This window comes from Lygodium microphyllum, chromosome 29 (assembly GCF_053477565.2).
Source record: "Lygodium microphyllum isolate KBCC chromosome 29, Lygodium_microphyllum_v1.1.10, whole genome shotgun sequence".
Taxonomy (NCBI): Eukaryota; Viridiplantae; Streptophyta; class Polypodiopsida; order Schizaeales; family Lygodiaceae; genus Lygodium; species Lygodium microphyllum.
Genome location: NC_141163.1, coordinates 58,734,093 through 58,748,331, shown reverse-complemented (window position 1 = coordinate 58,748,331; position 14,239 = coordinate 58,734,093). Strand labels below are relative to the sequence as shown.

General features: G+C 41.4%; 1 protein-coding gene across 4 annotated transcripts in view; it reads right to left on the bottom strand.

The window, feature by feature from the left end:
• Positions 1-14,239, bottom strand: part of LOC148010678 (uncharacterized) — a 304,057-nt gene that overhangs the window by 88,590 nt on the left and 201,228 nt on the right. For 3 of the 4 annotated variants that reach the window (XM_087672005.1, XM_087672006.1, XM_087672008.1), the window contains 6 exons: positions 13,981-14,043; positions 3,527-3,577; positions 3,399-3,443; positions 3,283-3,320; positions 3,149-3,209; positions 2,941-3,015 (listed from right to left, as the gene is read on the bottom strand). In XM_087672005.1, the coding sequence (XP_087528131.1) occupies positions 2,941-3,015; positions 3,149-3,209; positions 3,283-3,320; positions 3,399-3,443; positions 3,527-3,577; positions 13,981-14,043 (333 nt within the window). The remainder of the gene's footprint in view (positions 1-2,940; positions 3,016-3,148; positions 3,210-3,282; positions 3,321-3,398; positions 3,444-3,526; positions 3,578-13,980; positions 14,044-14,239) is intronic. The other variant, XM_087672007.1, reaches the window with a different exon arrangement.

Genomic DNA, 14,239 nt, shown 5'->3' with positions numbered 1-14,239 from the left:
GGTTTCTCGCTAAGCCCTTTTAATTCGGTTTTTGTGCGGCCCAAATACCCCACACCGGCACAGTTACATATGAAGATCTTGTTTCACTTTCTTAGATACTGGGGATGTTGGCACAATTGGACCATTCGGAATGCTTTTCTTTTTGATTCAGCCTCTAATGTTCAGGGACATATTGCTCGGCTTAAAGGTCTCTTGCATTGGCAGATAGATCTCATTCGGCACTCTGACTTACTCCCTCGGGAGGACTGACTTCCTTGGCATATGGCAATTTCCTCTGCGTCTTTTCCATGACTTTTGTAACTCTTTTGTCATTAAGTACTTTATAAATATAACATCCATTACGAAAAAGAGAGAGAGAGAGGGAGAGAGAGAGAGAGAGAGAGTGATTACTACGGGGATTTCCCACACGTTGGCCTACGGCCCTCGTGTCTCTTGTAATCAGAAAGAGAGCGAAAGAGAGAGAGAGAACCTCTTCACCTGATGGCTTAGTGTCATCAAGTGTCTTGTAATCAAGTAATCTTGTATTTTTTTCGTAATTAATACAATTACCTTTTACGGAAAAAAAAAAAAAGAGAGTGTGTGATTGTATTTACAAAAAAAAAAGAGAGTGAGTGTGTGTCATCCACAATGTGGCTACTCTATGGTTAGAGATTACTCGCATGAATTTTGATCACTGCTCATGTGTGACGATGCATGATACTCATACTCTTCAAAGGGCTTCAACAAGATTTCTCCTTCCTATTATCACACTTTTTCACTCCCTCTTTTTTTGGAGCTTTGGCTTTTCTAGTGGTGAATATGGCCTTTGCATGCTGGCAAGATGGCCTCTTGTACATCTGATCATTCTTTAATTTTAGCAACCTTTTTGAAAAAAAGAGAAAGAGACTGAATAATACTTGAGCACATACAAAACTAATACCAATAGAAGATACGAAGTTGTTACAACCCAGTTGGTACAAAAAACTTTTGCAAAACCTAACCAGAATGCAAGATATACAATGATGTTCTCCTGCTCACTCTACGCGCAATACATATTCTGCTAAGGCATTCTCACCTAGAGGCATAGGTTTGGTGGCCCTGCAGCTAGAGGTAGCTGACTATGAATAACAACTTTTGCAGCCATATCATATCTCTACTATGAAGTACATGCCAGGGAGTAACTACTGTAGCCACCGCTTGAGAGTAACCAACTGCTTTTGACTCCACTGCTAGAGCTGTTGCTAAAGTAGTGTGGACTCCAAAAAGTAAAAGGCTCCTTGCAGTTGTTTCTGCATTTTCTGTATTACTTCAAAATACTTGTTCCCTTGGATTTTGTGCCTTCATTAGAGCTGATGCATAGCACCACTTGAGCTATGCTATGGTCCAGCTCTGACCGTGCTACAAGATAGCAGACATGATGGGGGTAGTCCATTTGATCTTGCTTGTCTGACTTTACAGACTTCTCTATCTTATTAGGAGTGGAACTGCTCTCAAAAGAACAAAAAATTTCAATGCCTTTGATGTAAGTAGGCTCTTGTCTAAGAAAGACTTTGACATCTTCCATGTTTCATGTTTTAATGAATAGAAAACATGCAACTCCCCACTCTATCCTATGTGGGACTACCGCTCTATGTGCCACAATACTACACGCTCAAATAAGGATATTGTTGAAAATGCTCCATTTTAAATTATTTCAGTTTAGGAGGTGTGCAGAAAGGCTGATAAATGAGTGTGGAATGGCCAATAGTGGTCCTTTTTTCTCCAAAAAGAAGACAAGCTATTAATAAACACCTCATGAAAAGACTCCAAGGTAAATTTACAAAGTAACCGAATGAAAGGCTTCAATGATATATGAAACATAGAGAAGGAAGTCTAACATAAGGGCTAAGTGAATAGCCAATCAGGTGGTTTGGAATTCCAAACCATATGTGACTTAAGTGAAAGAAGGTGCTGGAGTCCCAAGGTGTGACGAAAAGTCTCTCCTAATGCAATCAGAGACACTCTTTAGTCTCTTGTATCTCCCACAGATTATGTGGACAATCTTTGGACTGACCACTATGAACACATTCTAGAGTGTCCAAATTTGAGAGAGTCTACTTCAAACTAATGGCTTGTAGCTTGGATCTTTTGTGTTCCTCCCAAAAGGTTGGTGAATCTCTCCTATTACAGTTCACTCTATCATTACCATTATTTGGGAAATGATATATCAACCTGCTAGGGTAGGCCATTCTCTCATAGGCATTTTGAGCCCAAAGGGCTCTTATTGGTTGTAGTGTGACCACACTGATAGTAAAAGTGAATACTGAAGCCCCAGCCTTTAAAACTCTCTGCATCATTGAGTTTGCTGTCAAGAAGCTAATTTAATATTGTGAGGCCACCTCCTAAGACCTCTCGATTATGTTGTGAAACCATCCCAATCTCACGATGCTCTATCACCCATGTCTTAAATTTTTGTCAGGAAAAAATCCATGGTCACTTTATTGCCAGCCTGTATGCCCACGAAAACTCTCCTGGTACTTATTTGATGAATCTGAGATCCTTGTGAGAAGCATCTATGTGCTATCCTAGTCTTTGCAAGCAATCTAGACACTACCTCAGACTCTCTTTGCTTCTGAAAGAGTCAAGTTGTTCCTCAGCTCTTGTCTAGGAAAGCTACTGTGCCCTGAAATCCAAAGACTCCAAAACTGTGCTTGCAGCTAGCCTGTAAAGGATCCTCCTGGATCATTTCATACTTGGCTCTTTTATGGGGAGGGCCTGGGAGAATTTTTCACCATGTGCTTGTTTGTAAATCTTGGATGATGATGCATGAATAATAGCACTTAACTGGTTTGCAATTTTTCACAAACATGGATGATCTTTAGCTTACAAAATAGGAAACATTTCATGTTTCAGATATTTAAACTTCACAACTCTACAACTAGATCTCCTCCCTACAGTAAAGAGTTAGATGTTGAGATGTACGAGATCCTCTATGGCATCTGGATGTGGGGCATCTTGCTTCTTATGAATTTGAGATCTTAGCGTGCTTAATGCCATCTGAAAAAACAAATGTTTTGGGCATTAACAATTATAAGTAGTGGTGCAAGAGAACTGAAAGAGATTTTAAAATTCTACATTCATTCCAGAGATTGATATCTTGGACACTTGTAAAGGAGGAATTATCTCTTACTTGTGATTCTTCACGTCTAAGCCTCTTTGCAATCCCCAATCTGGAAGAACCATCCCAGCTTCTGATACACATTCATAACTATGTTAAACATTTGTATATGCTTCAACAGAATCACCAAGGGGATAAACAGTTACCCTTTTTCTTCAAAATCCTCTGCTTCATTCAACCATTCCTGCATAAATATGAAGATTGCATTGAACAAACTTCAAATAGTTTATGGAAAAAACTCTTGTACAATAGAGAAGCTTACTTTGATTGCTTTTGGCCTTTTCTGCTCACATGGTTGGGAATAGTCCTGCAAAGAAAACACTTTTTAGTAGTTCTGCTGTGCCTTCTGCCAGCATATTTTTCGTTATGTTATGAACAAATAATTCAGACCTTTTTAAGGCTTCTTCTTAATTCTTCAATTTCCTGTTGCAATTCTTCAACCTGCATATGACAAAGTCAGTTGGATTGAACTGTGCTATGCTCTTACAAATCATCTCACAGATACAGGACACATGTAATTACCACTAAGAAAGAAAATTGAAAAAAATACAAATTGCTTCAGTAGCTGTTTACCTTCTTAAAGTAAAAGCAGAATGATGCAACCAGATAAAGCCTGATAAAGTTTCCGATATTAGAATCAAAATGTTGTACTGTTCCCAACGGTGCTAGGATCTTCTTCAGGTGATAAGTTCTGTGGACACTTGAGCCATTGCATTAGATGCTTGAGGAGACCAAGTGGTTCTCTAGCGAGTTAACCTAGGAGGTGGGACTGCACTCTATACTTCGTTATTGGGCTCCACAACCAAACCTGTTGGTGGACTTGTGGAGGTTAGGTAGATACTGTGGCAGAGTTTCAGGAAGGTGGTCATAGATAGCATGGTAGTCGACCACTGACATCTTTCTTTGAGAAGGATATCTAAGAGTATTCATTGAACACCAATAATTGATGGTATTAAGAGACAACAAGCAAGAGAAGAGCTATTTGTTGAAGGATTTGGGAATTATAAGATTGAGTGGCACATAGCTGGTGACTTAAAGACACTTAAATGTATGTACAATGTATCAAAGGGAGCCAGCTTTAGATCTCCTTGCCTATATTGCATGTCCCCAGCCATAGAATTGAACTCAAGAAATTGGAATAGAGCACCCTCTAGGAACAACAAAGATCCACAGTTTAAGCCAGTCCTAGTTATTCCTTTAGTGAATGCCCATATCTATACACTTCATGCGCGTTGTAGGATAATTGAAAAGCTTGTTCATCTTTATATAGACCCCTTCTAGGTGCAAGAGGATGGTTTAAATTAGAACCTTTACCAGGTGTTCTGAGAGATCATCAACAGAGAGCTGCTGTGGGATTTTCACAAGACCTTTGAGTCTTGCAGTTACGCCAAGGAGACTGTCTACGTGTTTTATACACCTCATTGCCAAACATAAGGGGATTAGATATGGTTGTCTATTATTTACACCCTCTGAGACCATTGGGAGCAGCTCTAGCTTCAACAATTGTTCGTTCACGTTGGGGTTCACCACAACCTTTGTTTCAGACATAGTCACAAGTGACACAAAACAGGACGGGGACACAGAATGGGTGACGGAGGAATCGCTGTCACTTATAATGAAATCTAAGTCACATGGAATGGGACGTGGGAAGGCAAGAAGCTACCATCTCTACAATCATTGAGTCCAAAAATGGGTATCACTTGTGACTGTGGTTTCACACTTTGGGCGGGTGCCATTTGGTGGTATTAAACTCTGTTCCATGGCTTCTTTCCGCTATTCCCCCTACACCAATCTAAGCAGCTTTGTATTCATTTAAGTTGGTTTGCATCCAACTCTAGCTAGACTGTTGAGCACTTGTACTTTGCTGTATTTCATATTTGAAGTTATATAATTAGCCACATTATTTTGCAAAAAAACAGGGACTGGAGGGATGGGGTGAAAGCAATAGTGTGCTATTTAGAACAAAGACTTTATTGGAATCCAAGAAGAATCACCTTTCAGGACAAAGCTCCAAATAGTTCTTTCTTCCAATACACAATGCTATTGGGGAGGAGGGTCCAAACAAGTAGGATCAACATGATCCCAGTAATTGTATAATATTGGCTTAGATACCCCATTTCTCACCCCTTTATTAGGGATTCTTGAAGCATACTAGAGGAGACCTTTAATATTTACACTCTCTACTTATCTACTGGTGCATAGGAGTCTGGCAAGAGGCACTTGGCTTATAGCAAAATATAGTAGTATAATCACAACATGTGGCACAATTGACGACACTTAGAGATATCAAGGAGTGGGCTAGAGAAGAGCTTTACAGCTGGTCTTTTAGGTCATATTGAAACATTTGTATGTGCATATGTAGGAGTGGTGTCTTCTTTGTATGCAACACAAAATGAACTGTATCTTAAGAGTGTGGAGAAATGAGGATGTTGAGTTGGATGGATAAGGATCTGAGGTGGCACTCAATATAATGTATCCAATGTACTCATGTGCCTATTTAAAAGGGCAAGCTCTATGCAATGGATGTGGCAAACCTATGGCCAATTTTGTCTATGAGCCTCCATGAATCTCTTTTTCTTTCACTTGGTATTAAAGGCACTATCCTTGTGGCTGTGAGTTTGTGCATCCATTATCCAAGCAAATCATTGAAGATCAAAGGCAAGAACAGGAGTCTCTATGAAGGAAATTAAGAAGCCATCATTACTCAGGCATTGAGGTATATCCGGTTCATTCAAGTTATCAATCTTATTTAGTTTTCATCTAGTGGTGATCAAGTGTTATTGCCAAGCAAGGAGGATGCTTAAACCCTCCACTTGGGCAGCTTAAAGGGCTTGCTTCCATAAGAGCACAAGGGCTGCTTGTTTAACAAGCTGGGGGACTGCTCTCTATAATACAAAAAAAGAAGAAAAGGAGATTTGTCATAAAGAACTTGAAGCCCATCACTCAATCAACCTACTGGATGAGGATGTGCTGGAGCAGATTGTCATCGTCACAACACGTAAGAGGCCTAGCTTGATTTACGGTGTCACGAAATGGCCGTAGCTGCTGATTTGTCTTCTTCTTTCTTTCTTATCTTTTTCTTAAGCTAAAGCTTAAGAACCTTAGCTTAAAAAAAAAAGAAATCCCTTTTACACTCATCTCCTTTAAACTAGTTTGGCCTTAACCTTGTTCACACTTGCATTTTCTAAAAATGGTTATCCTTAAAGCCCCTCTTTGCTGTTGGGTTTCACTCATGCCTATGCTCACAGAGGAGCGTCTGTGATCTTTAGTAGGACACTGGGGCACTTTTTTACTCTCCCATTGAGAGGTTTCTTTCCCCAGATTTATTCTCTTTATTTTATGCCTATGTTACACATTTTCGGGTACTTATTGTGTTTCACACACTTCGGGTGTGAATACCCTCTTACAACCCTAAGGGTTAATGTACCTTGTACTTTCATTACACTTGAGACTATTGGATTGGGTGTCCTTGTTTCACTCTCCACACTGTCTACTTCACTCTCAGCTGAGCTTCAATCCACTCTAGCTCTCACATTTGGTATCAGATCACAACCACACCTTAGTTGACCTGAGAGGCATCGTCTCCAGCTCCTCTGCAATTGTCAGCAGTTTCTCCATCTCTAGTAGAGCCGAGCTGCAGTGTCGTCTCTCTCTCAACACGCCAGTCTGCCCAACCAGGCAGCACGAAACCAACACTTGATCCGTTCCCTGGAGACTGTGCCGCCCAATTAGCCCCAAAGCGGCGTTGTCTCCTCTGCCTGCCACCAATGCAGCCATCCTAGCTCGACCTGCTTCAGTTCACGTGTCTTGCAACCTAGGCGCCGCTAGTTAGCCCTTGTGCCCGTCTACCTTGGACGCCTACGACAAAACATTGCCATAGAAGGGAGCTGATTGCAAGCATCATCGTCTGCTGGTGATCTAGACAGTGAGATGCAACAAGGATATAGAACAACAACACACTTCCACCTCAAACGCTCTCACCCACATGACAATAGAGAACTTCATACACTTTCTCTCATCTTTATCTTTTGTTACTCTTTACCTGAGCAGCCAAGTGCCATAGATCTTGAGCCACACAGGGATGGTCTATCACAGGGCATTCACAAAATGTAAGCAGCTTGAGGTGCAAGCAATAGGATCCTCCTCCTTCATAGTCTTTGTTGGGTTTTCACTTACGGCTATGCTCACATAGGAGTGTCGGTGATGAGTAGGACACAAGGGCACTTTTACTCTCGGTATGGGAGGTTTTTTCCCCCAGACTTATTGTCTTATTTCGTATGTACTTATGTCACACACTTACAGGCACTTATTGTGTTCGGGTGTGAACACTCCCTATAACCCTAAGGTTTAAGGGTTGTACTTTGTACTTTTCAGTTTACACTTTTTCAGTCTATTGCATTGGGTGTCGTACCTCACTCTCACACTGTCTATTGCACTCTGAGCTAAGCTTCGATCCTCTCTCCATCTCACATTTGATATCAGAGCTGAGTTCAGCTCAGCTCAGCTCAGCTCAGTCCAACTCTGTTCAGCCTTCAGGAGTGCGCGCGAGCTCCAGAGGTCTACAGCGCCACCTGCTCTGCTCTTAGCACTTGCAGAGTGCTGCCCAGTGGTGCTCTTTCTGGAGCCTCCCAACTAGCGCCAACAGTCCTGCCCACTCTGGCCGTCTAGATTGCCTGTGCCACCAGTCAGCCAGGGAGCCTGCAACCAGGGAGCCTGCCTGCCAGCCTGCTCGTATGAGCAGTGGTCCTGTGCCGCCTGTCTGCCTGGGAGCCCGCCTGACTGTCCTCTGCCCTGGCCAGTCTGCTGTGCCGCTTCAGCCACTTGCACCCGCTCGTCTTTCTTTCAGTGCCCCTGTGGCGCTGCACTGCCCTAGCACCAACACACCGCCCTGGTTTGCCATGCGCTCAGCGCCCCCCTGCGACTTGGAAGCCGCCATTTGTGCCCACTAACGACGCAGCAACTCGACACGCCTGCCACCAACAGCTGTGACAGCTCCGGACTGTCAAGTTCAGGGTTAAAAGACATTTAAAAAAATAATTAATTTTTTTTTTCAAACATTATTCGCAGGAAAGCATTGTGCTTGGGCAGCACATCTCTGCACTTGCAAGTGTTTGGGACACATTTCACATAGAGATTTTGTGAAATTTTGGAGCTTTTAAGGTTTTTGAAGACATTGGCACATGTACTGCAGTCTCAATCAGTGATAGACTGTTTTGGACAATTTTGGGGCAATAAATTTGGGGGTTTTTGCTCATATAGTGTTGCTGAACACTGAATGCACCTTGGACTACGTGCATTACAAACAGTTTTGACAGAGTGTACCTGAGTGTACTAATTGCAGCAAGCTATTTGTTGTAATTTCTGGAAATTTTGAGATTTCCAGGTTAGTCCAGCTTGGACATTGCTCTTTTGCTTCTTTTGGCATTGATTATCATGGCAAATCAGGGAGGTGATGTCTTTACCTATGTATTCAAGGAGGACAGATTGGATGGTAACAACTATTCACTTTGGTCCTTCATGATGAAGAATGTGCTTGTGGCGAAAAATCTTTGGGATTATGTTAGTGGAGAAGAAGTTAGGCCTGGAGTTGTGGCTCTTGCTACTCCTCCTCTAGGAGGATGTGGACAATGGGGACCTCAGCCTTTTGAGCTCTCCTCTAGGAGGATGTGGACAATGGTTACCTCAGCCTATTGAGCCTGCTCCACTTCAGCCACTTCCCCAAAGATCAACAGCTCAAAAAGCATGGGACACACGGGATGTACAGGCTTTGTCGCTGATTGCATTGGCAGTTTAGCGGTCCATCATCCCTCACATTCGTTCTGCAGCTTCTTCACGAGAAGCTTGGCTAACTTTGGAGTAGATGTTTGTTGGTAAGAATGAGACCCGCATCTCTTTCTTAAAGAAAAAGTTTGAGACATTGAAGCTAGATGAGGGTGATTCTATGCAGGATCACTTGAACAAAATTTAGGACTTGCGTGAGCAACTTATAAATGTCGATGAGTACTATTCACATGCACAGCTAATACCTACTACATTGAACTCATTACCTCCTTCGTACTTGGCTTTCCACACTGTCCTAAACCTCACAATGAGGATAGCCCTATAGCCTCTTTCCTTTCTTTAGTTAGTCAGTTTGCTTCTAGAGGAGGAGCAAACAAGAAGAAATAGTGGTGTGGATGTCATAGCCTTTAAGCAGGCTTTTATGGCTAGACAGAAGGGCAAAGGAAGCCAAGTAAAAAATGCTCCATATAGCTCATAGGGAAGTAGAAAACAAGGGGGCACGGAAGCCAAAAAGGGCACATGCCATTATTGCAAGAAGCCAGGCCACTACATCACTGAGTGTAGAAAGCGCATCGCCAAGGAGAAGGAGTCAGGAATGTTTGTTTCTGATGCTCCTTCCACTGCTACTGAGTCCACGTCCTTTGATGCAGACAGGGACTATTGCTTTTACACATGCAGTTATGACACTTCTTGGGCTGATCGAGCACTTAGCTCTAGTGAGGATATGTACACTTGGTTTTTAACAGTGGTGCTTCTAGACACATCACATCTAGTAGAGATTTATTTGCTTCTATTTGGCGCAACTCCAGTTGGCAAGTCTGTACAGTGTGCCAACAATGCATCATACCCTATTAGAGGTATTGAGAAGATTGTGCTCACAGCCATTGATGGCTCTATTCTCCATCTACAAGATGCTTTGTTTGTGCCCGGTATAAAGAAGAATCTGCTCTCTATTTTTTCCTTGGCACGTTGTGGATTGTTGGTCACATTTGATGATGACAGATGCATGGTGAGAGACAAGGAACGCATGACTTTGGTCTTAACTGGCAATTTATGTCATGGGTTATATGAGTTGGATGCTCTTTCAATTGATCAGTTGGTGTACTTGGCATCCACTCTTACTCCTGCTATGATACAGGTAGAGTTATGGCATGCTCGCATGGGGCATGTGAACTTTGGTATCTTGATGCTCTTACAGTGTACACAGATGCTAGATGGATTACCTCTTCTGGAGAGACCTCCTGAGCACTTGTGCGAAGGATGTATTTTGGGAAAAATACATCTGATTTCGTTTCCCTGTGATGTTGCTTTTAGAGCCACAGCCAGGTTACAGTTAGTGCATTCGGATGTATGTGGGCCTATGTAGACAAAGTCATTAGGAGGATGTTACTATTTTGTGACTTTTATTGATGATTTTACCTGATTCTGTTGGGTCTATTCTTTGGTAAAAAAGTCAGAAGTGTATGATGCATTTTTGCCTTTTGTTGCACTTGTTGAAAACTAATCTGGCTGTAAAATAAAGACTCTCCGTTTGGACCAAGGAGGGGAATATATGTCCTCTATGCTGAATTCTGTTTTGAAGCAAAAAGGCATTGCTCATCAGTTCACTACTGCTTATACTCCACAGTAGAATGGGGTTGCAGAGAGGAAGAATCAGTCACTCATGGAGATGGCCAGATGTATGTTGAAAGCAAAGAGCTTGCCACATAGTTTTTGGATGGAAGTCATTATATGTGCTGCCATGTTTTGAACAGATGCCCCACCAAAGCCTTAAATAAAATTACACCTTTTGAGGCTTGGAACAGCCGGAAACCTTTTGTTGGACACTTTCGTACCTTTGGGTGTCTTGCATACGCACACATTCCCCAGGTACTTAGAAAAAAGTTGGATAACAAGGCTGTCAAATGCCTTTTTGTGGGATATAATAGTGAGAGCAAAGGCTACAGACTCTATGATCCTGTCTCTAAAAAGGTGTTTGTCAGTAGGGATGTACTCTTTGATGAAAAATCAGAATTATCCCTTGCTAGTTTAGACACATATCAGGCTGCCCGTGATGTATTTGAAGGGCTGCTGCCCATTACATTTGGTGACTCAGCTGGAGTTTCAGCAAGTGAACTCAATGTTCAACCAGCTGCTCCATTAGAAAATGCAAAAAATCAGCCATTGGCTGATCAGAATAATTAGCAAAGTGCTGAAACTGAAATTCAGCAAGAGCTCATACACAGTTAGGAGGCAAGACAAATGCCTAGATGGTATTTACAAACTATGAAAGATGGTCATTTGGATGCACCCATGGCTGGTTGTACTAGAAGGCAAGCTCGTATGCATGATACTGCACATACCATGGAGTTTGTTATGGCAGCAAGCACACTTGATGATGAGGAGCTTGAATGTTTTAAGGATGTACAACAAAGTGTGCATTGGATGGCAACAATGCAAGATGAATTGGATTCTATCACTAAGAATCAAATATGGGATTTACTGCCTTTGCCATTTGGGAAGAAAGCTATTGGAACAAAATGGATCTACAAGCTGAAACGGAATGCAGATGGATCCATTGACAAATATAAGGCAAGGCTTGTAGCTAAAGGCTATGCACAGAAGAAAGGCATTGACTATGAGGAGACATTTACTCCTACTTCCCGAATGACGACCATTAGGTCTATGGTTGCTTTGGCTGCCCATTATGGATGGACTGTGCATCAGTTGGATATTAAAACTGCATTTTTACATGGGGAACTTCATGAGGAAGTATATGTACAGCAGCCCATTGGTTTTGCAGTTGAGGGATTCGAACACTTGGTTTGCAAGCTAAAAAAGGCTTTATATGGTTTGAAACAAGCTCCTGGAGCTTGGTATGCAAAGATAGATGCCTTTTTGCTTAGCCAAGGGTTTATAAACAACTCATCTGAGTCTACCCTTTACGCATGTAAAGAGGGGGGATCCATGCTGATCATTTGTCTATATGTTGATGATCTTTTGCTTACAGGGACACATAGTGATCAGATTCTAGCATTCAAATAAAATTTGCAGTAAACTTTTGACATGCCAAACTTGGGGTCTTTGCATTATTACTTGGGCATTCAGTTCATACATGATGCTAGAGGTATTGGTTTATCATAGTCAAGATACATTAGTAAACTTCTTGAGAAGTTTGGCTTACAGGATTGCAAGTCAGAGTCTGTACACCAATGGGACCTGGACTAAAGCTGTCATTACATGATGACAATGATTTGTTTGATATACACACATATGCTCTAGCAGTTGGATGTCTTATTTACCTATGCAACACTAGGCCAGACATACAGTTTGCAGTTTCAGCTCTGAGCAGATATATGCATCAACCACGCATGTCACATTGGCAAGTTGTTAAGCGTGTCTTTCGTTACTTGCAAGGTACTAGATCTCTTGGATTGCTTTATGCCCAGGGGGGACCACTGCAGTTACATGCTTATAGTGAGTCTGATTGGGCTGGTGATTATGATTCACATCACTCCACTAGTGGCAATTGTTTCTTTCTTGGCTCATCTTGTATATCTTGGCTTAGCAAGAAACAATCCACTATTGCCACATCATCATGTGAAGCTGAATACAAGGCAGGTTTCACCACCACAGTTGAGTGTGTATGGATTAGATGCTTGCTAGCTGATTTGGATGCATTTATTACGGAGCCTACTTCTTTGTTCACTGACAGTCAGAGTGCCATTGCAGTGGCACGAAACCTAGTGTTTCATGCACGTACGAAACACATTGAGATAGATTATCACTTTGTCAGAGAGAGGCTATATGCAGGTGATATTAGCCTTGTCTATTGTCCTACCACTAGTAATGCGGCAAACATCCTCACCAAAGCTCTTCCTCATGACAAATTTGAAGCATTTCGCAATGCTTTAAATTTGATCTCCTTTGCTGGACGGATGATTCTTGTTCTTTTGATCACTCTTTACTCTAGGGGGTTTTGTTGGGTTTTCACTTACGCCTACATTCACATAGGAGAGTCGGAGATTAGTAGGACATTGGGGCACTTTTTACTCTCAGTATGAGAGGTTTTTTTCCCCAAAATTATTGTCTCATTTCGTATGTGCTTATGTCACGCACTTACGGGCACTTATCGTGTTTGGGTGTGAACACCCCCTACAACCTTAAGGTTTAAGGGTTGTACTTTGTACTTTCCAATTTACACTCTTTCAGTCTATTGCATTGGGTGTCGTGCTTCACTCTCACACTGTCTATTGCACTTTGAGTTGAGCTTCGATCCTCTCTCCATCTCACAGTCTTGGGTTTGCATTTCATAGTGGTTTAGAACCCTCATGTAAAAGTCCAAAGTTAAGACAATTAACCAAGACCGAATGGCCGCAATGGTCTAAGAGGATCCACTGAGTCGCAAGTCCATTATATGGTCACTTATTGTAACCTAGGCTTTGGATGTACCAGATTCACATTATTTTGGCCTTTACTTGTGCATACACATTTTGATGACTCCTTTTAATGTCTATAATAGTTAGAAGTTGCAAACTCTAATTGGGACTATTCAAAATTATTCAGTGACTCCCAGTCCAAAACAGTTCAAAATTATTCAGTGACTCCCAGTCCAAAACAGTTCATGCTAGTGGCATTAGATTGCCACAAGCTAGAACAATATGACTAGGACAAATTCTTCTACCTATCGATATTGTTATACAACTTAGATATTCTAAGGAGATTTAGATGATACCACAGCAAAGCCCTTTAGAAAAATGGTACGTACTTGGACAAGTCTTAACTAAACAAGAGAGTAAGAACAGTCAAAATCTCCAAAAGGATAGAACAATCCAGTCTCATGAGCTTTCTTGGCTGCTTTTTATTTGGCCAAGGAAACAGATCATTATGTTTATGCCTATGACATGGAAGCATTGTAGAAAATTCAAAATCAGAAAAAGGCACGTAAGCTGTTGAAATACATAAGTACATGTGTACATATGTTTCTACATGTAAGGATGAGAAGAAAAGGAATCATCAATAAGCATGTACCATGATTTGAAAAAATTATCATTACATTAGTGTGTAAGAATGAATGTATAAACCTGTTCATCATGCCGATCCATTGACAAGATAAAGCGCCTCTTTTCAGATTTAAGGCCAGAGACCTAAACAGGAAATGTCTGATTATGCACATCAGTCTAAAGTATTTTCACATTAATGTCATCTTTATGCCTTTGACATTTCTACTTTTTAATGCAAAAAAAACAATTAAGAATCTTCACTCAAGACATTCTTTAGTAGTATGATTTCATTTTTCTTATTAGTCGTAAGGCTAAGAAATAACCATTGTTGATGAAGAAA